The 22,129-nt window shown below is 38.7% G+C and overlaps 1 protein-coding gene across 1 annotated transcript; it reads left to right on the top strand.

The window, feature by feature from the left end:
* Window positions 1–30: 30 nt before the first annotated feature.
* LOC131786107 (multidrug resistance-associated protein 1-like) lies at window positions 31–22,057 on the top strand. Its single transcript, XM_066168191.1, has 28 exons — window positions 31–168; window positions 2,527–2,850; window positions 3,816–3,918; window positions 4,399–4,460; window positions 5,053–5,181; window positions 5,994–6,221; window positions 6,575–6,755; window positions 7,025–7,279; window positions 7,972–8,037; window positions 8,827–8,964; window positions 9,607–9,747; window positions 10,333–10,420; window positions 11,122–11,194; window positions 11,658–11,784; window positions 11,972–12,148; window positions 12,686–12,853; window positions 13,368–13,451; window positions 13,901–13,994; window positions 14,593–14,828; window positions 15,359–15,871; window positions 16,638–16,837; window positions 17,223–17,349; window positions 17,890–17,991; window positions 18,202–18,348; window positions 18,700–18,858; window positions 19,078–19,244; window positions 19,662–19,856; window positions 20,368–22,057. Exons 2-28 carry the CDS (start codon window positions 2,588–2,590, stop codon window positions 20,474–20,476), a joined length of 4,332 nt encoding a protein of 1,443 aa, XP_066024288.1. The 5' UTR covers window positions 31–168; window positions 2,527–2,587; the 3' UTR covers window positions 20,477–22,057.
* The last annotated feature ends 72 nt before the right edge of the window (window positions 22,058–22,129 follow it).

Raw genomic sequence — 22,129 nt, 5'->3', positions numbered from 1 at the left:
AAGATCGATCGTTATGCAACTGTCAAATGGTTTTGAGTGGTTGACCCAGGAGCTCCTGGGATCATACTTTAAATGAATCATAGTACATCGTAAATCTTAATATATTTTCCGAATCGCGTTGCTTGGCAAAGTTGGAAAGGAAAACTCTTGTGCTTACTGCAGTCTCAGGTAAGCTTTGATCAGATTTTCTTTTGTTTCGTGTCTTCTAAAAGCATGAACAAACATACATCGCTGTGAACATTAGCCACGAGGCGTCAGGTGAAATTGATGAGTCACGCGTCTCCCGCGCGAAACATAATTCTACAATGTTTGATTCACGCAAAGACCAAGCTGAGCTAAACTTCACTGAGATTATTTCAAAGTAGTCCTTGCTCTTGCCTGTCGAAGGAACTGCAACAACAACAAAAAAAAAGCGCGCTTTTTTTAGTTCGAAGCAAATAGCAAACCTCAGCGCTTTTTTTTGTTGCAGGTTCATGCAGCAGGTTTAATCTTAACTCCCTCAGGAAGAGAACCACGAAAAATGACCCCCATTTTTTTTTATAGCCCTGTGGAACATTTTATTTTGCTTTTGCTTCTCCCAGTTGAAACTATATGAGCAGCCGACTGAAACCATTTTTTTTATGAAAAATAAACTTACGATTTTTACAACTGCAATCTTGGTATGTTTCCGTGTAATTCTTCACACAAGACCAGATTCTGTCGGAAACTACAATCAATACATATGTTATCAAAAAAATGGACACTAGCGTAATTAAAAAACTCTAATTTCCCCTCTGGACTTGCCAGGTGTCTCAAACAAGATTGAATTCTGCCTGCATTTTGTACCTTAATTTTGTTTGCATGAGACGTACTTCGTTAAATAGTGTATTGTTATTATGATTTTAGTATTTTGGGGAGTGAGTCAAATTACTGCTGTTCATGTAGGCTGGTTTATTCATATTATTCCCGATTTTTATCCTTGTAATTTCGCACTTCTGTCGAGTGTTATTATTTTTATTTATTTTTTTTTTTTTACTGCTTCTTTCTGATAACCCTGTAAAGTTAGTCAGTCGATGTATTGGTCTGTTACTCAATGATATAATTTAACCAAATCATCACTACTACTTGGTGGTAGCACTAAGGTCAATGGTTGCTGTGCGTCTGTTCACTAATTGGTCTCAAATGATGTCAAGATGTGGTAGGAAACAAAAAGGGGACACATGCAGCACAACTAAGTGCGTCACCAATGTTCTTACCACATTCCAACTTTTTCTTCTGCAGAACAGACACGCAGCAACGTAGAATCTATGCATTCATAAGATGAATTACATAATTGTGTCTTGATATTTGTAAAAAGCTGGCTTGTAAGGGTGTTGTTTCATAGAGATTTAATCAGAAACCAAAAAACTGCCCAAATTGTTTCTCAAAGCTTAAAAGTTATTTCTCAAAACAGAAAACCTGTAGAGAGTAATAAGCATCCTAAATAACGCAGACAAGACAAGGTCTTTGAACAAGACAATTTAACACAGCAAAGTCAAGCTGATTTCATGCATAAAAAACCCCTGGCATTCAGAGAGCGGCAAACTGAAAATGGCAGTGGTTTATTATGGAAATCAAAAACCAAAATACAGATAGTAAAAACTATTAGATCAGTATCAAATATGACCAAAACTGGGAAACTGAATAGCCTAAAAGAAACACTCTTTCTTTGCAGTTTTGTTAAAATTATTTTTATTCATCATGTTTATATCCCGGTTTTGTATTTACTCAATTTTATTAACAGTTCCAACTAAATGTTTAGCATTTCCAATACTGTGTCTACTCAAGGACAGCATTAATATTTTTCAATAATCCATTTTATAGTTGTGTAATTGGTTGCCAAGCCTTTGAACAGGAGTGAGGCTAAGGGTGACCATGTTATGATACAAACCTTGCTGTTTTTCAAAAGTAAATTAATTTGTTCTCATGCTAACTAGAAACTGGTCTCTATCACAACAAGGTCACCTTCAGCCTTATGCTAAATCAAAGGCTTGGCAACTAAGTACACAACTATAAAATTGTCTATTAGAATGAAATTGGTCTCTGTATTATTTCATAACTAACAAACAGCAATTGAGGTTAATCATTTCATACATAAGAAGGGAGATGTATTGGTGTGATGGCTAGTACACTGGACTCTGTGACAAGACGGAGGCTTGGTTTAAGACCAAGCCAGATCAGTGTGTTGTGTTCTTGGCCAAAACACTTTAGTTTGACAGTTCCTCTCTCCACCCAGGGGTACAAATAGGAACCAGCAAGTTTTCAGGGAAGCCTGATGAAATGTTGGGGGGTAACTTTGCGATGAACTTGCATCCTATCTAGGGAGGAATGCTAATACTCTCAGTCACCTCATGCTGAGAAAACTGGGATAAGCTCTAGGTGGATGGACTTTTTGGCTCAAGTACAGACTTAAGTATACCTAATACCTATTTGATACATTGGTGACTGATGTAGAAACTTTCAGTGAACACATTTTTTTTTCTCTCATGGCTGTGCTTTTCCATTTAGGACTACAACATATCTGCAGCATTAGGTGGTGCATTTACACTGAAATTTACACTTCTCAGCTATGGCAGAGGGCAAGAAAGATTTATTTGTGGTTGCAGTTCAGAAACACAAACCCAATGAAGAAGATGACCTTGAATCAGAGCAAGCTGTGAACACTTCTCCAGATGTTGCTGCACAGCTGTCGGTGGAAATTGGAGAGAAGTTTGAAGTTCTTGGGAGAGATGTGGACTGGTGGCTTTATGTAAAACATGTCAGCAGTGGAGAAAAGGGTTACATTCCCAGCACATGTGTGGTTCCTCTGAAGGATGATTTGACGCAAGAAGAGTAAGTTACAAGTGGAATGTTCCTTACAATGTACATGTGTATTAGTTAGGCTTATCTGATTTTATCTTGTATATTTAGGCAAAGATCTAAAAATTTACATTAATTCACACTGAAACTTAATTTCTCACCATGGTTTCTCTTTTATAATGTTGCCTCTGAAGTAGCAAACTGGGGCTTAAGTTGTTTTAAATACTAGTTATCTGTCAATTGAAATAATGATTTTCTAGATATAATTTAATCCTTGCTCTCTTTGTACTTGCACCAAACACCTTCCTTCATTTGGAAATTCTTGCTCAGAATAAAGGAATGCATGTATTAGCTACTTAATTTTTCTGCTAATTTTCAAGGGGAGTATGCTCCCGTACCCATGCCCCCTCCCCTCAGGAAGGTGATGGCCAAGACATCACAATCAAAGGCTGTGCAAAACTCACTCTTTGCTCGCAAATCAATTTTTTGAAATCTCTGCTTTGATATATTTGTCTCTTAATACCACATCACATTTTGGAGAAGTCTCTGTATTCTCTTAAATCACACTGCCCAGAAGAGGACAATAGAACAACAGTATAAAGCAAAAAAACCTTCCCTACCCTATGCTTTTTCCAAAGGAGTAATTCTCTCAAAAATAGAACTTAATAATCCAATTTACAGATGTGTGCTTGGTTGCTCAAGTCTTTGAACAGGAGTGATGCTAAGAGTGACCATGTTATGTTACAAACATTGCTGCTTTTCAGATGTAAATTACTTCGTTATCATGCTAGACTAGATACTGGTCTCAATCACAACAAGGTCACTATCAGCCTCTCTCCAAATCAAAGGCTTAGCAACTGGAGTTTACAACTGTAAAATGGTCTACTAAATATTTGTGGCATATTAGTTTGTTTGCTGAACAGCATTTTTAACTTGATAATTTGTTATATAAGTACTTTTAAATTTTGTTATGTTTTGTTTTGTTCTGTTTTTTGAAGAGAGGATGGGATTGCAAAAGGAGCAGAGCTGACTGCAGCTCTGGTGAATACATCAGTTGATCTGAAGTTCTTTCCTGAAGCACCAGTAGAGGCTGAAAACAGAGTAGGCTCTTTTAATATTTTTATCTTATTTACATAGGTAACAACATGATTTTTAGTGCAATTTGGTGTTAATAAGCACAAATAAATTTTTAATAGACAACAAAATTGCAACACCCTGTGGAGTGAGTGCAGTTAGTAATCTTTGAAGAATTTTCAAGTGCTCATTTGCACCAAATTGCATGAAAAATTAATAATTGTATGAGAAACTATTATGTTGTTACTTGATAATAATTTACATGAAAAAAGGTATGACAGAAAGTCAAGATGGACAAAATTTTTGTAAGGAATAAAGAAACTCTATGTCATTTTTACAAATTCTTTTTGTTTCTCAAATATTTGGTCAGGGTAAGTATGAAAAAAGGGCTACATGTACGAGGGTCACAGCGAGAGTCATGTGATTTGTTCCTGAGGAGTTTTATTAGTGGACAAAATATGATAGATTATAATTAATATTTTGCTTTTTTTTTCCTCTCTCTTATAGAAACCATGCCCTGAAGATTCTGCAAATATTTTTTCCAGGTTGGGATTTATGTGGCTCACAAGGTAATTGCAATTCTGCAGTTGACATGTGTTTTGAAAACAATTTTAAAGTCTGAAATTAAACAATCACAATCAAGCTGTTTGGCTTTTCCCAACTCTGCCCATGTCATTACTAATAATTTTGATTATAATTTTTAATCATTTGAGGGCTAAAGCCCTTTAATGGGAGTAAAATAAAGTCTACCAGAGCCAAGTGACCCACCCAGCCAGAGCTTATCCAGGTTTCCAAGGCGTGAAGTGACCAGCAGAATCACTATTCCCCCCTGGATGATGAGATGCTAGTCCAGGGGGGTCATCACACCTCCCTGACAATTGGTCTTATCCATTTGAACTCCTGGGTGGAGAGAGAAACTGTGAGAGTGAATTGTTTTGCCTATTAGAACACAACACTTGGACCCAGTCAGGTCTCAGATATGACCACTCAACTTGGAGTGCAGAGCACTGACCAGAGTTCAGGCCACATCTTCATATGGGAATGAAAGGGTTTATTAGTTTGAAAGTATTCATCATGAGTAGCCTATAATGGGTGACAATTAAACTAGAGTTTGAATGAGAAATTTTCTTAATTCTAACCTATTGCTGCTTTTTCTTGTAGTTTGATTTTTAAAGGTTTCAAGAGGCCTTTGACAGATGCAGATTTATGGGCTCTGAACAAAACTAACAGATCATCAGCAGTTGTTCCACCATTTGTCAAAAAGTGGAAGGAAGCAGAAAGTTCCATAAGGTGATCTGCAATGATAAGTCATGAGATAAGGAACCTTTTCTCATGTTCAGCTTAATAATAGCAAAACCATTGTTAATAATTTTAGCTACTATAATTTCATTTAGTTTCAAATGAGTGCTGTGGTACTCAAAATCACTATACTGTATGTATTTGATTAAAAGTCCACCTCAAATAGGCACTCACCAGGCTGTAGATAGGAAAGGTCCAAAAGCACCCAGCTTTGAACAAGCACCAACCCCTTACCCCCCCCCCCCCCAAAAAAAAAAGAAAAAAGAAAAAAAGAAAAAAATAGAAGTGCACGAGAGAATTATTGATTATCACAAGTATTTCTTTACTGGCTTGAAAATATCTAAATCTATGTCAATGGTACATTACATTTTCACTTATCGCTATTATTTGTTGTTTTGTTGCAAGATAAACTAAGTATTTGATGAAAATAGTGAAAAAATTGAATATGCACATCACCTCAAAAAGCCCCTACTCTCAAGGTTCAAGACATTTGATAAGCCTCCAGGGCACATTATTGAATAAATATGATAATTGGGAAAAAGGAAGATGTCACAATGAGCCAACAGAAATTCTGCCGAAAAAAAGAAGCTTAATATTACTGAAGCGAAGAAAATTAAAATTTGTTTTTAGTTTTGCATCTGACTGGTTGAGAGGGCACGCAAGTTTTGCAGACCAATTACAAAGCAAAATAAAGCATAACCAATACAATTGCAGATTAATTTTCACAATCAACGAGAATTAATACAATTATTAAGTTTTAACTCACATAACGATTTAAGGTAAAGGAAAGTGTTTTTCTTTAGAGCTTCAGGCAGTGCTCAAACCACAGAACCCACTGACAACGAGAAAGCTGAGCTGAAACCAGATGATGCTGAAGAAGATGTCAAGTTTTCTTCAGAGGAGCAGAAAAAGGAGAAAAGACCTTCCCTATCAAAAATCATGTTTGGACTTTATTGGGATAAACTTCTGCTGGCAGTTGTTTTTAAATTCCTGAATGATTGCATTCAGTTTGTACAACCTCAACTGTTAAGGTGAGTTAGAGTCTATTAGTAATAAGAGTTTTAGTTTTTAGAGGAAATTATTCAAAAACCTGATTTTTTAAAAAGCATTTTTGAAAATTTAGGATAATGGAAAGATTGTCTGATAGGATTTAGCTGAGACTTAAAAATCGATCTATGCGAATTATTCTTTGCTTTGGTGAAGGGCTAATGCTTGAAACTTCACTGAGCTTTGAAACCCTTTACGGTGGCCAATTTACGTTATCAACTCAGTTGATAAGATCAAATTACCTTGTTATACTCTCCCACTGACGCAGCACCACGGTTTCTTTGGAAACTAATACCCCTTTTAGTAAAGGGAATTAATGTCTATTCATTTATTACAGGTTGTTAATAGGTTTTATAGAAGATAAAGATAATACTGAAACATGGCGAGGGTACGTCTATGGCGTCAGCATGTTTGTAGTTGCACTAGTCCAGTCCATTTGTCTCCAGCAGTACTTTCACCTTGTCACTGTGCTTGGGATGAAAATCAGAACAGCTGTTATTGGCATGGTATATTCAAAGGTACAGTACCATTCACATGCAGCATTACACACGCTTGACTCGCGTGCAATTCTCGCATATTACTCGCGTCAAACACGCATACTGCGCGTTACCACACGCAAATGCGTTTAAGCAAAAATTGCGCGCGTAGTAAGAAGTGATTAGGTCACAAACCCATCCAGCTGGAGCTTATCGCGGTTTCAGTAGCAGTGAAGAACTCGCATGCCACCAACTCTACCTACCCCAAACTTTCCGACTGGAACTCCTAACATTCTCGTCTTTATTTTAAGGCCCTTCTCCTGAACAACAGCTCACGTAAAGAATCAACAGCCGGAGAAATGGTGAACCTAATGTCTGTTGATGCACAACGACTAATGGATCTCCTTACCTATGTGAACATTTTGTGGTCTGGTCCGCTCCAGATTATTGTCTCGTTGTATTTCTTGTACAGTACAATGGGTCCATCGATTCTTGCTGGTGTTGGAGTTATGTTGCTACTGATTCCTTCCAATATTCTTGTATCGCGACTTTCGCGAAAGCTTCAGGTACAGAAAAGAACAACTATGGTAGAGTTAGACCCTTGTCTAGTACTACCAGCTTCGGGCCGTGAAAATGTAGTTAGAGCTGTTTTGGCCATCCAAGGCCTTAAGCTTAACCTTCTTTTCAAAGGCGCCATTTGGCGTACTTACATGGCAGAAATTAAAATTTATTCGCAATTTTTATCTTGATCAACGTCGAGGTCCCTATATACTTTCAAAGGTTGAGATTTTTTGGGCAATTTCGGCAGTGGAGTCGCAAAAAGTGGCAGAAGACAGCCATAACAAAGAAAACATTAACGTACTTCGTGAGTTTATTTTGCATCAACAAAATTTAATCATAAGGTGATCTGAGATTCGCTTCAGCGCTCGAAATTGAACAACTCATTATTGATTCTTATCTTATCTTATCTTTATGCTTCACGGTAATTCCTTTATTGACCAAGCTTGTTTGGTCAAGATGGCTGGATATCAGCCTCGTTCCTTTTTTTCGCTTTTTTATGGACCAACACTTCATCTCAGAAGATAAAAACACACAAAAAAAAAATAGATAAAAAAAGAACACGGTCAACGTTCCGCCATCTTAACCTAATGCTTGGTCAATAATGCATATATATTATCACTCGAAATGGGGCCTCTCTTAATTAAGCAGTGTAGCTTTTTCTTATTTTCAACTTTCTTTAAAATCGTTCCTTTTGCAGGTGAAACAAATGGGTGCCAAAGATAAACGGATCAAAATGATGAATGAGATTTTGAATGGAATTAAGGTACCCTTGTAGAGAATCACTCCTAAATTTGAAGTGATGACTTGAAATGTTCTATTAGCGGCAGTGGTTTCTGTGCATGTTAAGGCATTTTTGTCGTTCTCAGCGACCTAGATGATAAAATTTCATGCCTTTCGAAGTCGAGGTAAATATTTGGTAATTACGCAAAACTGTGCAAATTATCTGCACGGAGGTCAGATCGCAGTTTATTGCGTAAACATGAGTACATGTCAATGGAAAAGTTTATAGAATAACTAAGGTGTTACGCGCATTCTGATCGCTTCGTCTATCATACTAATAAACCTGTAGTTATTTGTTGAATTCAATAGACCGCAGTTTCAATCAGTTTCCCGATAATTAAACCACTAAGGATGCTGACAGAACGCTTGAAAAGTTTGTAAATAGCTCGACTTCGGCTCGAGATTTAAAAACTTTGTTCGTGGTCTCCTAGCATGCCGTGTGGGTTTTTATTACAGCGATAAAGCAATGGAAAGTGTTCTTATACTGTAACTCTAGTCACCCTAACATCAGTATGCATATTCTCCAAACTGTTCCTTAAACATTTTCTAAGGTGCTGACAAGGAGAATTTGTAGAATAATCACGACCATCTTTAGTTAGTGATCATTTCCTTTACTCCTGCGAGCTTAATGTTTGATTCAGGAGTGACATTTTACAGAAGCTAGTCACTCTTTGGGGTTCAATCGTTAAGGAATGTAGTTGTACGAATTTCTGTTTTTAAGGCAAATTTGTGACTTGTATCGTAAAATTTCAAACCTAATTTTTCTTTTTAGGTCCTCAAACTCTATGCTTGGGAAACGTCATTCATGAAAATGGTCTCTAAAATGCGGAAAACAGAGCTGCATCATTTGAGGAATTTCTCCTACCTTAACGCGTCATTCGCCTTTACGTTCACTTGTGCGCCATTTCTGGTGAGTAATGATAGAAAAGTAATAATAAAAATGGCTCATCTTGTCCACTGTTTCCAAGTCGAATTGGAATTTTGAATGTTGATTTTTGCAGAGGGAGAAAAACTGAAGCGAGGACGAAAAGCAACCAAAAAAATCAGCCCATAAGGTCTGGGAGTCGAACCCAGGCTACAGCAGTGGGTGCTAAGATCGCTGCCCTTTCTCCCCAGTCCCCCAAACGATGATGCAATAGTTTACGGATAATTTTGTCAACACCAGGCAACACGACTGGGGGAGAAGGGGAAGAGGGGGGGAATGAGAGTTAGAGAAAAAATATTGAAGGTGTAGGAGAGCGTGCCAAGACTTTTGCATCTCCTTTTAGCGTGAGAGAGAGTGTTTTCATTTCATAAGTTTTGGTGTTGAAGTTAACCTTGTTTTCCAACGGGGGCTCATAAGCAGATTTACAGCGCGACATCAGCAGGAATTGATTTACATATGATATTAAACGATGAAGTATTTGTTTTGGAATATGGGAAGAATCTTTTTCAAAGGACGGAAAATTATAGGGCCCGAGGATTTTTTAGTTATCCTGAGAAATACAATCCAAAAACGGGCCTCGAAGGAATTAAATCACCATTACTTATTTTCCTCTCTTTCGCCTTTCAGGTTTCATTAGCTACCTTCGCGATCTATGTCATGACTGGGAATGAACTTACAGCATCTAAAGCTTTTGTTGCAATTTCACTCTTCAACATTTTACGTTTTCCCCTCGTCATGTTTCCAAATGTGATCATCAGCTTGATCCAGGTATGTAGCTATTTGGTCAAACTGTTGTCCTTCGTCTGCTGATAAAATTTCCCTCAGAGCTTACTTTAGCAGCGCTCCAAGCTGCGACTGATTTAAATCCAATACAAGTAAGTAAAGATTCGCCAATCTTGCGATCTGTGTTAGACTGTCATATACCAAGCACTAGTGCTCTTTAATTAGGTTTTAGTGGTCGTAAGCAAAAATGAGAGGAGCATTTTCTTTTTTTTCTCGTGAGCTGTTAAAGTCCTTAACCTGTGAGATATCTCGTGAACCACCGTAAATGGTCGCCAGTCACGTCGCTTCTTTAAAAGGCACTCGACGCGGTCGACGGAATAGCAAGTCAAGTTATGATACACAGTGTGTCTTCCAACGACCTTGAAAAAGTTGTTTTAAGTGCGCCACTCTTTTGTGCTGGAATCGCAACCATTACTGCTACTGTTGTTGTTGTTTTTGTTGTTGTTGTTTGTTGTTGTTGTTGTTGTTTTTGTTGTTGTTGTTTTTGTTGTTGTTGTTTTTGTTGTTGTTGTTTTTGTTGTTGTTGTTACTCTTGTTCAATGTTAATTTACTCTTATCCTGCATCGCTAGGCACGAGTTTCCATCGTACGCCTGACAGAATTTCTTTTCCTAGAAGAACTTGATTCAGAGAATGTGGCGAAGAACATGCCGGAACACAGTGAGTGTAAACAATCTTTAGAGCGCTATTCAAATAAGGGTCGTGAAAGGTAAAGGTTAACCATTTAACTCCCATGGGTTCCCAGGACAGAATTTCTTCATACAATATCTGTACAATATCAAGCAGACAAGTGATGAGATTAAGAAAAATGTCAGCAGGAGGATTACATTTGATCCAATACCAAATTCCCCAAACTAACGTCACAAGAACTGTATGGCAGACAGTAAGGAGAATTACTGATGAGATTTTGGGAGTTAATGGTTTAAGTCAGCAATCGAGCCTTGTGGCTCATCCCGCTGAAGCTTATCTCGGTTTCTGTAGCATGAAGAGTACTTCCCCCCCCCCCCTTGGATGGGATGTTATTTCATCTAAGGTTACTCCCCCTTCCACTAGTATTTTGTCAGGCTGAACCTGAAGTTCACGAACAGGAGTCCAGTCCTCCAACCGTTAGGCCTCCGTGTAGTTCATCTCGGCTATGAGTAAAACTAAACTCAAATGGAAATCACAATGGCCAATCAGAACAACGGTACCACACTGAGCGGCCAATGAAAGAGGCGCGAGTAATCTGGACCAATCACACAGTGAGCAAAAATTAAACCATTGCTGCCCTGGATTATTTTTCAAAACAAACTGAAAATATTTATGGTAATGTCCACAAAGTTAAACCCACTCCTGTTGCCCCATGTGCTCTTAATTTACAGTTAGCACACAAGACATCCACGTTGAGAATGGGACATTCAGCTGGGACACGAATAGCAAACCAGCTTTGAAAGAGTGAGTTGCTGTTTCCTTTTATTTTTAAAGAAAGATCAGCCTCCCAACCTCTCTCTGCATTACTGACTAAGGAAGAGGTAAATTCTCTTGCATGAAAAAGAAAAAGAACGTGGTTAATATAGAGAGATCTCGGCAACAACAATGTATGTAACAAAAGCGATTACCCAAGAATTGCAAAGTACATGCAAGAAACCCGCGTGGATTTCTTCCTTTTCAATGTCTAAGGATGTAATTTGGTGCTTTTGTTGCTAAAACTGAAAAACAGAAAACGAAAAGTTGTCGAGATGTTACAGGCTATGTAAATCGTTCACAAACACGTTTCTCTTCGCGGGCAGTCTCCAACTGTCAAGATGACTCGGGTAGCCAGTCATTAAACAGGATTTGCTTTATCTCAGCCGAGATGGAGCGAGCTTCATAGTAAATATCACAACATATTTCGGAACTGTTTTTGTTTTTCACACAGCATTAATATCAACATTCCTAGTGGTTCTTTGGTTGCTGTTGTTGGCCAGGTTGGTTGTGGGAAATCTACTCTGCTCTCGGCTCTTCTCGGAGAAACGGAGAAACTGGATGGAAGAGTTTATGTGAAGGTACATTTATACATCTTATCAGTTGAGTTCGGATTTCGTATGAAAAGTCACGGATTGACGTGTTTCCAGTGCGCAAGCGGTTGGGCAAAAACAAGGATCCTACATTGATTGTTTAGAATATGTTTTACAGGAATCTAAAATCGACCAAGACTTCAGTTCATATTGTAAATGTTTTTTTCCTTTTTAGGGATCAGTGGCCTATGTTCCCCAACAAGCATGGATTCAGAATGCAACTCTCAGGGATAACATTTTATTTGGAAGAACTTTTGAATCCAAACGTTACGCCAAGACAATCTACACGTGTGCACTGCAGACTGATCTTGACATCCTGCCTGGAGGAGATCTCACGGAGATTGGAGAAAGGGTAAAGTTAATGGAACTTTTGCCCAGCCACATACGCTAGTTAAAGTCGTAAACTTGGCTTTTGATATCGTAGCTTCCATTACAATGAAAAATGGTTACACTGGATAAAAATTAAAAGTTCTATAAATATTAGAATGTATTTTAAAATTCCAATGATTCGGCTAAGAACTCGGGGAAATTGATAGAGAAGAATCAACAAATAAGGACGAATTATATCGGGAAAAGCAAATTCTAACAATTTTTATTAATGAAGTCTTGTCCTTCAGCGTTAAAGTCAAATACTCGTGTGGCAAATGAATGCCATCGTCTCGTTTGAGCGGGTCACTACACAAATCTTCATCTCACAAGCTTCTATAAATCGCTTTCAGTATCTACTGTGATAATATACCATTTGCACATAAATTTTTTCTTTCGCAAGCTGATGTGTTACTTTTTTGTGTAGTCGTTGTAAACTGAAGGAGGAAGGAGTGAAAGATAATTATATGCTTTTCAATTCACTCTTGTCATGATAAAAACGTGAACCGCTTTCAATGTGTAGGGCATAAACCTTAGCGGTGGACAGAAACAGCGTGTAAGCTTGGCCCGTGCTGTGTACTTCAACGCTGATATCTACCTGTTGGACGATCCACTCAGTGCTGTGGACTCGCATGTTGGAAAACACATATTTGATAAGGTCATAGGTCCAAGAGGAAAACTTAGAAAGAAGGTCAGTATATAGTTTATTTATTTATTGTTTGTTTTAGGATTCTATCATTCGAGATCTATAAAAGGGTGTTTCAAGACAGATTTTACTCGAAACGCTTTCTGGTGTACCCAGGTTTTAAAGAGACAGATCGTGGCTAATATGGCTTTAAAAGGTTTCCTTATTTTAAAAACAAATTATTTTATGAATAGTAGCTCCTTTAATTTGCTCCCTCGGAAACAAGAGGGGGGAGGGGAGGGGAGAGGTAAGGGCACATAGTAAACTCAAAATCATGAAAACGGTGTGTACTAAAAAGAGTGGCAGTATCAGTTTATCTACAAATTGATGCATAGAAATAACAAAACTAATTTGAACCACCCTAAGTAGATCCATTTTCTGAATGCCTTTATGGTTGCAATGGATGAAATCGCATTTCGATAGAACGGATGCTTTTATGAAAAACATACTTTTACAAACCCGCGGCATTTCGTCTTGCAAACGTAATCAAATGCTTTGTTTGTGTTTTCGTCTTTGCCAGACACGTATCCTTGTCACACACGGGATTGCCTTCCTTCCCCAAGTGGATCAGATCATTGTCTTACAAGATGGCAGAATATCCGAGGTTTGTTTGTTTCTTTGATAGATGAACATTTCTCAGCGGCTCCCTCATACAATAGACATGACAATTTTGTAGCCTGCAAGAAGCCACTCATTATTAGCGCTTTGGCATGAGCGTTTCCTCGCCCTCGGGTAAATATGAGGCCTGGGACAAAGCATTAGCGTTTCTCGCCCGCGGGAAAATATGAAGCCTGGAGCAAAGCCAGCCGGCAAGAGGCCTATAAGTTATTGAGTACTGTTATTAGTGCCAGACCACGGTAAATCTCTCCCTGACTCGTCTCAAGTCTTCCAGCGGGCGGAGAAACGCGCGTCCTGCTGCACTGCAAATTCTGAATCATTTAGGCTCTGCCCAGTCGACGTTGCCAGTTATCCTGTCAAGTGATAGATGACTGCAAGAACTGAACGTTTTAGTAATTTGTTACATTTTTGGGATATGATTGTTTATTTACACAGGTCGGCACCTATACTGAGCTGATCAAGAACAAGGGAGCTTTTGCCGAGTTTTTGAAGACATATGCCACAGAGGAACAGACAAAACTTGAGTATGGTGAGTTGAATACAGTAGCAGTGAGTGCTAACTGACGGTTCTTGTTTTTTTTCTTTTTATCTTCATACCCCTCCTCTGCTTCCTCATTGTTCTTCCTATCCTCTGCTGCCCCTGACCCTATTTTGTCCTCGTTTCCCGTCGTGATCTGGGACTAGAGGACATGCCAATTTCCGACAAGATCAGAGTGTCACTTACAGTACTCATTTTAAAGGAAGATGTTTAAGATTTGTCGGAAGCTTCTTCATAGGACAAATAGACAGGGTCCTTCGTTTTTTCGGACAAAGACCTTCGGAGTTCTTGTTCAAACGCTATGTCAGTTGAGCCACAGAGATTTTTTTTTGGGGTTGAAATAAGTCGGAATATTTTCGTTTATATTGCGTGACAAGTTCGTGACAAGTTAACAGAGCAACCTCGCTTTATGCAAATTAATTTATTTCGCGTTAAAACGTCCCGGGATGTTTTCGATTTTGGTAGCGAGCGAGCGAGAAAGTTTGTTATTAATAAACCTGATTATCGGAAACCTTTTGTATATAGTGAGTTATTTGGTGTAAAAAGCGTTTTTCAAAGTAAAAAGAATGCTTTTGTTCTCTTGGAACAGCCGAGGACCCTACGCCAGAAATAGTTGTAGAAGACGTGGAGGAAGTGGATGGTCAGTTCAGTTCAAGACTCAGCCTTGAGAGACTTGATAGTCGCTCGGATGTCCAACGTCTGAAGCGAGCAGAGAGTATGTCGGTGATCACTGTGGACACTGCTGATTTAGACTGTCAGTTTACAAGACCAGATCAGGAGCAGGCTGACAGGATGATTGAAGAAGAGAAATCTCAAACCGGAAGGGTGAGATTCGGCTTCGGATAATTTTTTTAATGTCATGCAGTTGACTCAAGAAGAATGTGTATAGGTCAAAGGAAAGAAATTGTGGAGCAAAGGCTTCAAAAAGAGTTTCGGTTCTTGAAAAAAGTCCGGAGAATATCAAATTCATTTATTGGATCTGGAGAGCTTTTTAAAGAGAATCTGGAACAATAAATGGATTTACATGCCATGTTAATATCCCAAACCAAACTTCACATGATCTGAATTTTGTGGCAACAAAGTTGTCAGCATCAAAGCCGTATGCTGAATTTTTGTCGGTCATTTGGCAATGACCTTTTACGAGTGCTATCAGAGTATTTCCAAACTAGAGAGAACACCTTGACAAGCCCCATTCCACTCAGGCTCGCGTCCTTGCCTCGAGTCCTAAATCTTCATGGTTTGTAAAAAATCTGGTAAAGTTTTGAATTTGGAAAATTAATTAACCTTATGAACATCTCCATGATAAACCATGTTTCAGTTAAGGTAGTAAGTCTTAACGTGTTTTTTTCTTCCAGGTGAAACTGAAAGTGTTCTGGGCCTATGCAAAGTCTCTCACAGTTCCCTTGTCCATTTGCGTCGTTTTTTTCTTAGTGCTGGCAGAAGCTGCCTCAGTCTCCTCGGGAATTTGGCTCGCTCGGTGGAGCTCCACGGATGTAACTTCAGACGACCAACGCGATCTTTTTCTTGGTGTTTACAGTGCTTTAGGCGTGTCCCAGTGCGTGTTAGTGCTGCTGCAAGCCTTAGCTCTGGCGACTGGAACAATAATAGCGTCCCGCTATCTTCATCAAAGAATGCTGGACAACATTCTGCACTCACCTATGTCGTTTTTTGAGACCACTCCACAGGGGAGAATCATGAACCGCTTCTCTAAGGACATCAGTGGCATTGATGATATGGTGCCTAGGAGCGTGTCATCGTTCCTGCGGACGTTCTTCGCCGTCATCGCCTCAATATTCACGATAAGCTTTGCCACACCCATATTTTTGGCTATCATTGTCCCTCTGGGAGTGTTGTATATTTTTATACAGGTACGTTACCACTCATTGTGTTGTGTTTTTCGGTAACGCAATTAACTTTCACAGTGCCTCGCTTCACACAGATGTAATATCCTGTCAAGGGATGGCAGGGAGAGTAATGTTTCTAGTCGTTTTATGCCACTGAAACCAGCATAAAATCGCATAGCACGGCCACTCTGGCTCATAAACTGATCTGATCTTTATCTATAGTTGGTAACAGGTCTCCATGAGACCTGGTTGCTACAGGTCCGGAAAAGGTAACCTTATCATGGTCAGGGAATGAGGTAAAATTGGGAATTTAAGAAAAGTTCAGGAAACTTAAAATTATTATCGCTGAACTCATCATATTTTTGGTTTTTTTTTTCGGCTCGTTGTAGCCATGATAAAAATAGCATATTGTGATAGTCATGCACAGGGAAGGCTATGATGGAAGACTGGATGCTTCCTCTATGTTTGTTAGATTATCTAAGCATGTGGTCTGAAAAATATTTTTATCAAGGAAATCTTGAAAAAAGGACTTTTGAAAACTGAGAAGTGGGTAACGGTGGGGTCTAAGTAAGGTCCTGGGAATGAGCTCACGTGGACACTTAGCGGCTCACTTCAGGAACAGAGCTTAGGGTAATGAACCACGTGAATGAAAACGTCGTAATCAATTATTTCACCTCTCTTGCAAGGCGAAACCCAAGAAAAACAACATTTGCAATTGAAGCCAGTTTGTTCTCCTTTTTGAAAATAGGAAGGAAATGTAATTGTTTGTGTGTTGTCGGTTTTTCTTTAGAGGATATACGTGGCAAGTTCTCGTCAGCTGAAAAGGATTGAGTCTGTCAGTCGTTCACCAATATATAACAATTTTTTGGAGACCATCAACGGAACCTCCACCATCCGAGCCTTTGCTCAGCAACAGCGCTTCATACAAGGCAACTATGCCATTGTAGATGAGAACCAAGTTTCCTACTATCCCTCAATATCATCAAATAGGTAAAAAATATAGTGATGGCAGAATGCCAAGGCGGCTACTCTTATAAGTGATCAAGTAATTACTTACGGGTCCGTTTTTCAAATGGCCCTTACTGCTTTTCGGGTGTTCTTTGCTACTTTTTCAATCCCGAACACTTAAACTTTTTTTTCGGTTAGAACTTGAAGTTCTCCAGTATCTGAGAAAACGCAAAGGTTGTGCGAAGAATCCCCTCATTTGCCATTTAATTCATACATCACTTAATTCATTCATTCACTCACTCAGTCAATCAGGGATTCCCTCTCTCTCTTCCTTGAACAATATATCTACTTATTTATATATATATATATATATATATATATATATATATATATATATATATATTTTTTTTTTTTTTTTTATTTTCAGGTGGCTCGCTATACGTCTGGAGTTTATTGGTAACTTGATCATATTTTTCGCCGCTGTTTTTGCTGTCGTTAGCCGCAATTCTTTACAAAGCGGTCTCGTCGGCTTGTCCGTTACGTATGCTTTGCAGGTAAAGTAGTTGACTTGTCGTGGTGCTAAATCATTAAAAAGTGACAACAATGGCTATTACTATCTGATTGTACTACAGCCAAGCGAATGTCTGAAGTGCTGCTGTACTGTTTTAAAAACCTCGAGTAATCCTATCCGTCAATCGGATGTAGAAGTGAAAAGTGATCTCGACATACCTTTTTTTGTTTTTCTTCTCCAGCGTCTCTGGAGTTGGTTTGTTATTTCTTTGAGTTCTCATGGGCACCTTGTGAAATTTTGTTTTTTTCTAACTCGCTTTTGTAATAACTTTGGATTTGGCTTTGAAGCGCTCAAAAGAAATCCGCTCTAAAATGGTTTCCATCGAGACACCGATTGTTTTGTTTCTGGGAACTAGCGAAGTCGTGTTCTGCTTGGACTTAACAAACGAACCGAAGCAAATCAACTCAAGAACAACTTTCAAGATCCAAAACAAAAAATTTAATAGAAATTCTCGAACTAAACAAGATTTCTTTGAAGAAAAGTCTTAATAAACTTAACAATGTTGCGTTTTTCTTGTTGCAAGGTAACCCAAACGCTTAACTGGATGGTGCGAATGAGCAGTGATCTGGAGACGAACATTGTATCGGTAGAACGAGTGAAGGAATACTCAGAGACTCCCACTGAGGTGTGGTTTGATCTTAGAACTGATAGGACATTTATGCCATGTGAAAAATTGTCCCATTGCTTCATAGACGTTAATCTGGCTACGTTTGGTCTGGTATTAAAGTGTTCCTTAAAGGGATCGTGCGGATCATGAATCTGGAAAGACATGGATTTTTTTTAATTGTAGTGGTGTTTATTTAATATTGCGTTTATGGTGTGGATGCTTTTTTAGGCTGAGTGGATTATTCCAGATAATCGACCCTCAGAGGACTGGCCCGAGGCAGGAAACATTGTCATAGAAGAGTTTGACTTAAAATACAGAGAAGGTTTACCTCTTGTGCTGAAGCAGATCAATTGTGATATTAAGCCGGGAGAAAAGGTGTGTTGAAAACATTCTGTATCAGTAAAGAAAACCAGTGCACGTGTACCGAGAAATTCGACAGTTTCATAGCTAATGGTTTGCAGTCTTCCTGTACTGATCCCTGAGAATGTATCATAAACACGGCTTGTATTTTTTTCTTAACTTTAAAGCGTTTTATTTTCATTATGGTCATGAGAGATAGGATTGAAGGGCTCAAAGGAAAGCCTTCATCTTTCAACACCTTCTGGTCGCCATTTTTTTTCTTTGCCTACATTAATCTAAGCAAGGTTTTCCCTTACAACTGCGCTTATCACGGAAATCTTCCTAGTTTAACGGCAGTTTTACTTACGAAGTTTACATACATTTCAGGTCGGTATCGTCGGTCGCACAGGTGCAGGCAAGTCAACTCTTACTTTAGCCTTGTTTCGTATTCTTGAGAGAGCTGGTGGACGAATTGTTATCGATGGTGTGGATATCGCCAAGATTGGTCTTCAGGATCTGCGGTCACGGCTTACTATCATTCCACAGGTAGACTAAAATACTTGGGCACTACATAAGTTTGCATAGCGAACATATAGATTGGTGAACCCATGTCACTATGTTGACAGAATTATAGAATGACAAGCTATTAATGGTTTTGATATCGCTGATGAAATTCTTTTTTTTTAGAAAACGTATTGTTATTGTACATAGGTTAGTATTTAGTTATGGTTGTATCACCATTTTTTTTTTTTTTTTGCGATGTAGGATCCCGTGTTGTTTTCTGGAACGCTACGTGTCAATTTGGATCCGTTTGACAGTCACACGGACGAGGAGCTTTGGAAGATTCTAGAGATGAGTCATTTGAAGAACTTTGTGTCCGGACTGGAAGAGGGTCTTTTACATCCCGTGACTGAAGGAGGCGAAAATTTAAGGTAATAAGTTTGGAATGATGAAGGGCTAACGATCGAAACGTCAACTTTGGAACTCTTTACGGCGGCTAATTTACGTTTTCAACTCAGTTGATAATACTAAATTACCCTGATATACTCTCCCACCGACGCATCACTACAATTTCTTTAGAAACTTACCCCCTTTATTCATATTTTCTCACCCAGCTCTAAGTGCTTATCAATTAAGAAATAGCCCATTTCCAAGATGCTCAAATCCACTGATTTAAAACGAGGTAAAGTTTAAAGTCTTTGACGAGAAAATGACTTTTGTATTTGTATGTACATAAAACTTACTACGTATGAAAAGTCTTGCACTCGTCTTCATTTTGAATGTTGGGATTTTTCGGACATTTTTACTGAATATCCAGAGATAATCGGTCATTTTTGTCATTCTTTCAGTGTTGGTCAGCGGCAATTGGTGTGCTTAGCGCGTGCGCTGCTCCGTAAAAGTAAGATCCTGGTTCTAGACGAAGCCACGGCCGCAGTGGACCTGGAAACTGATGAACTCATACAGCACACGATTCGGCGAGAGTTCGCTGACCGCACTGTGTTCACCATTGCTCACAGGCTCAACACTATTATGGACTATACAAGGTAAAGCATTCCTTAGTTAATACTTCTCTTTGCACTCGTTACATGTCTCCTCACATGTTGATGCAGTAAGGATAAAGCTTTTCCCAGGGGTGATAGAATGGAGGGGGAAGGTGAGTTCCAGTCTAGAAGTAATGCCTCTTTTGCTTAATATTTGTACAGTACTGAATGGAAACTTAACTGAATTCTCATTACGTGGCCGTGGCACTTTTGGTTTCCTTCTGTGAAGGTTATGCCCAGCCGGAAATATGAATATTCAAGTCGCATATCTTTTGGATGAAATTAGTGAATTCTAATTCATGTGCTATCAGCAACTGCGAACCTACCCCTCCCTTAACCCAACAACAGTCAACCGATAACAAGTTTGGGTTAATATTGGGTTAGGGGAGGGGTAGGTGAATAGTTGCCCAGATTCTGACTTTGATCCCTTTTTTTCCTCAAGAGGAGGAGGTCTCGGAGTGAACAGAACTTTGCACTGAGTGATATGTGAGTCTATTGTTGTTGTTTTTTTCAGGATCATGGTGCTGGACAAAGGTTTCATGATGGAGTTTGACACTCCACAGGCTCTTTTGGCTCAACAGGGAATCTTCTACAAAATGGCTCGTGACGCTGGACTAGCTTGAGAAGCTAGGCACCTCATGACGGCATCACAAAGCGAAAGTGCCTCTGAAGGAAATCGGGAAGAGTGGCTACGTAGGCATTACTTTTGAGCTGATGCACGATGCGCTTATGTTATCACTGACCTATCGGAAAGGATATTTTAACAGTATTAGCGTAAAAAGAAAAGGGAATGATATCTGCGATTTGGGTCCTAGCGGACAACTTGGCGTGAATTGTGTGGTGTTGGGCTGATCTCGATTAAGGGAATGTTTATTTGGCGATTACAATTGTTTTGCGTCCGTGCTCTTGAATTGCCTTCTCCATGATATTCTTATCCACGACAAAAAATTCATTTGGAAAATTATCCTTCCCCTTTTCACTTCATCTATGTCTTTCCCGCTCCCCAGCCCCCCTTTTCCTCTCCTCAACCCCCATATATTGGTTTCAGGATTTTCTTGGCAAGATTTGTTGTCCCTCTCTCTCCTCATCCAGTCCAGGCTTTAAGAAGTGTTCTATGTTGTCTACTTTTGGCCGGGCGTGGCGTTGTAAGGAGTCCTTAAGTGATAACAGAGTCAGTGTCAAACACAAAGTATATTTATTAATTAAAAACTGTATTCAAACAACCAGAGAACATTACTTTTTAAATCTAATCTTAATATGACACGTTTTAAAAATAAGGTGGTCATCCTCATGACGTGATGTAAACAGATATGGTTTACATTCCATAACATTTCTATCTCTCCAAGGCTTTCTTCATCACAGTATTTTAAACTAGGAATTAAACTTAAGTATTATATTTACAGAATCTGGTTTTTTACTAATGGCTATGGACCAATAACAAGGAACATAGTTTTTGGTCTGTTTTTGTAAATATAACAGATTTAACAAATGCCAACGAATTGATTATCTGTAAAACTACCAAGATTCTCATGATCTTTATTCGTGAGAACATTGTGAGGAGAAATGTGATACAATCAATCTTGGAGTCTAAAGTGTTAACCATTATATAACGAGATAACAATTAATGACATTGCAAAGGGCTTCACAAAAACGCATGATGGCACAACCACCTAAGTGATATATACCCAGACAACAGTATATTATATCTAATGATGTACGTGAAAAAATTACACGCTTCTGATCGACTAAAAACGAGTGCATTCTCGTGTAACACGAGTGCAAAGTTGTAACACAAGTGCAAATTACAAATAGCACGCGCACGCTTTCAAAATTTAGTCTGTCTCGACTTTCTGTGATGTTTTTTTCATGTACATTATTAACAAGAGATTACATGATTTCTTTTGCAATGTGGTGAAATAAGCACTTGTAAATATTTCCAAGATAACAAATTGCACTTGCTCTACGGGCTTGTGGAATTTTCGTATCTTTAAAAAATTTACTCTTGCATGTTAACACCAAATTGCACTTGAAATCATACTGTTTTCTATACTAATATTAATGCGATTATTGTCAGATAATTTCTAAGACAGAAGAAAACCTTAAGGCTGACAGAGCGAATGACGAACGCTCGGAACGTCAGCTTTGAGACTCTACTGTAGCCCATTTACATCATCAACTCAGTTGATAAAACCAAATTACCTTGTTTTTTTAGCCATAAACTGGTATCTTTAAGGACTACATGACTACAAGCTCAATGCAGTCTTCATTTACTAAAT

This window comes from Pocillopora verrucosa, chromosome 6, assembly GCF_036669915.1.
Source record: "Pocillopora verrucosa isolate sample1 chromosome 6, ASM3666991v2, whole genome shotgun sequence".
Lineage (NCBI taxonomy): Eukaryota > Metazoa > Cnidaria > Anthozoa > Scleractinia > Pocilloporidae > Pocillopora > Pocillopora verrucosa.
The sequence above is the reverse complement of the archived record's forward strand: the minus strand, read 5'-3'. Positions and strand labels throughout refer to the sequence as shown.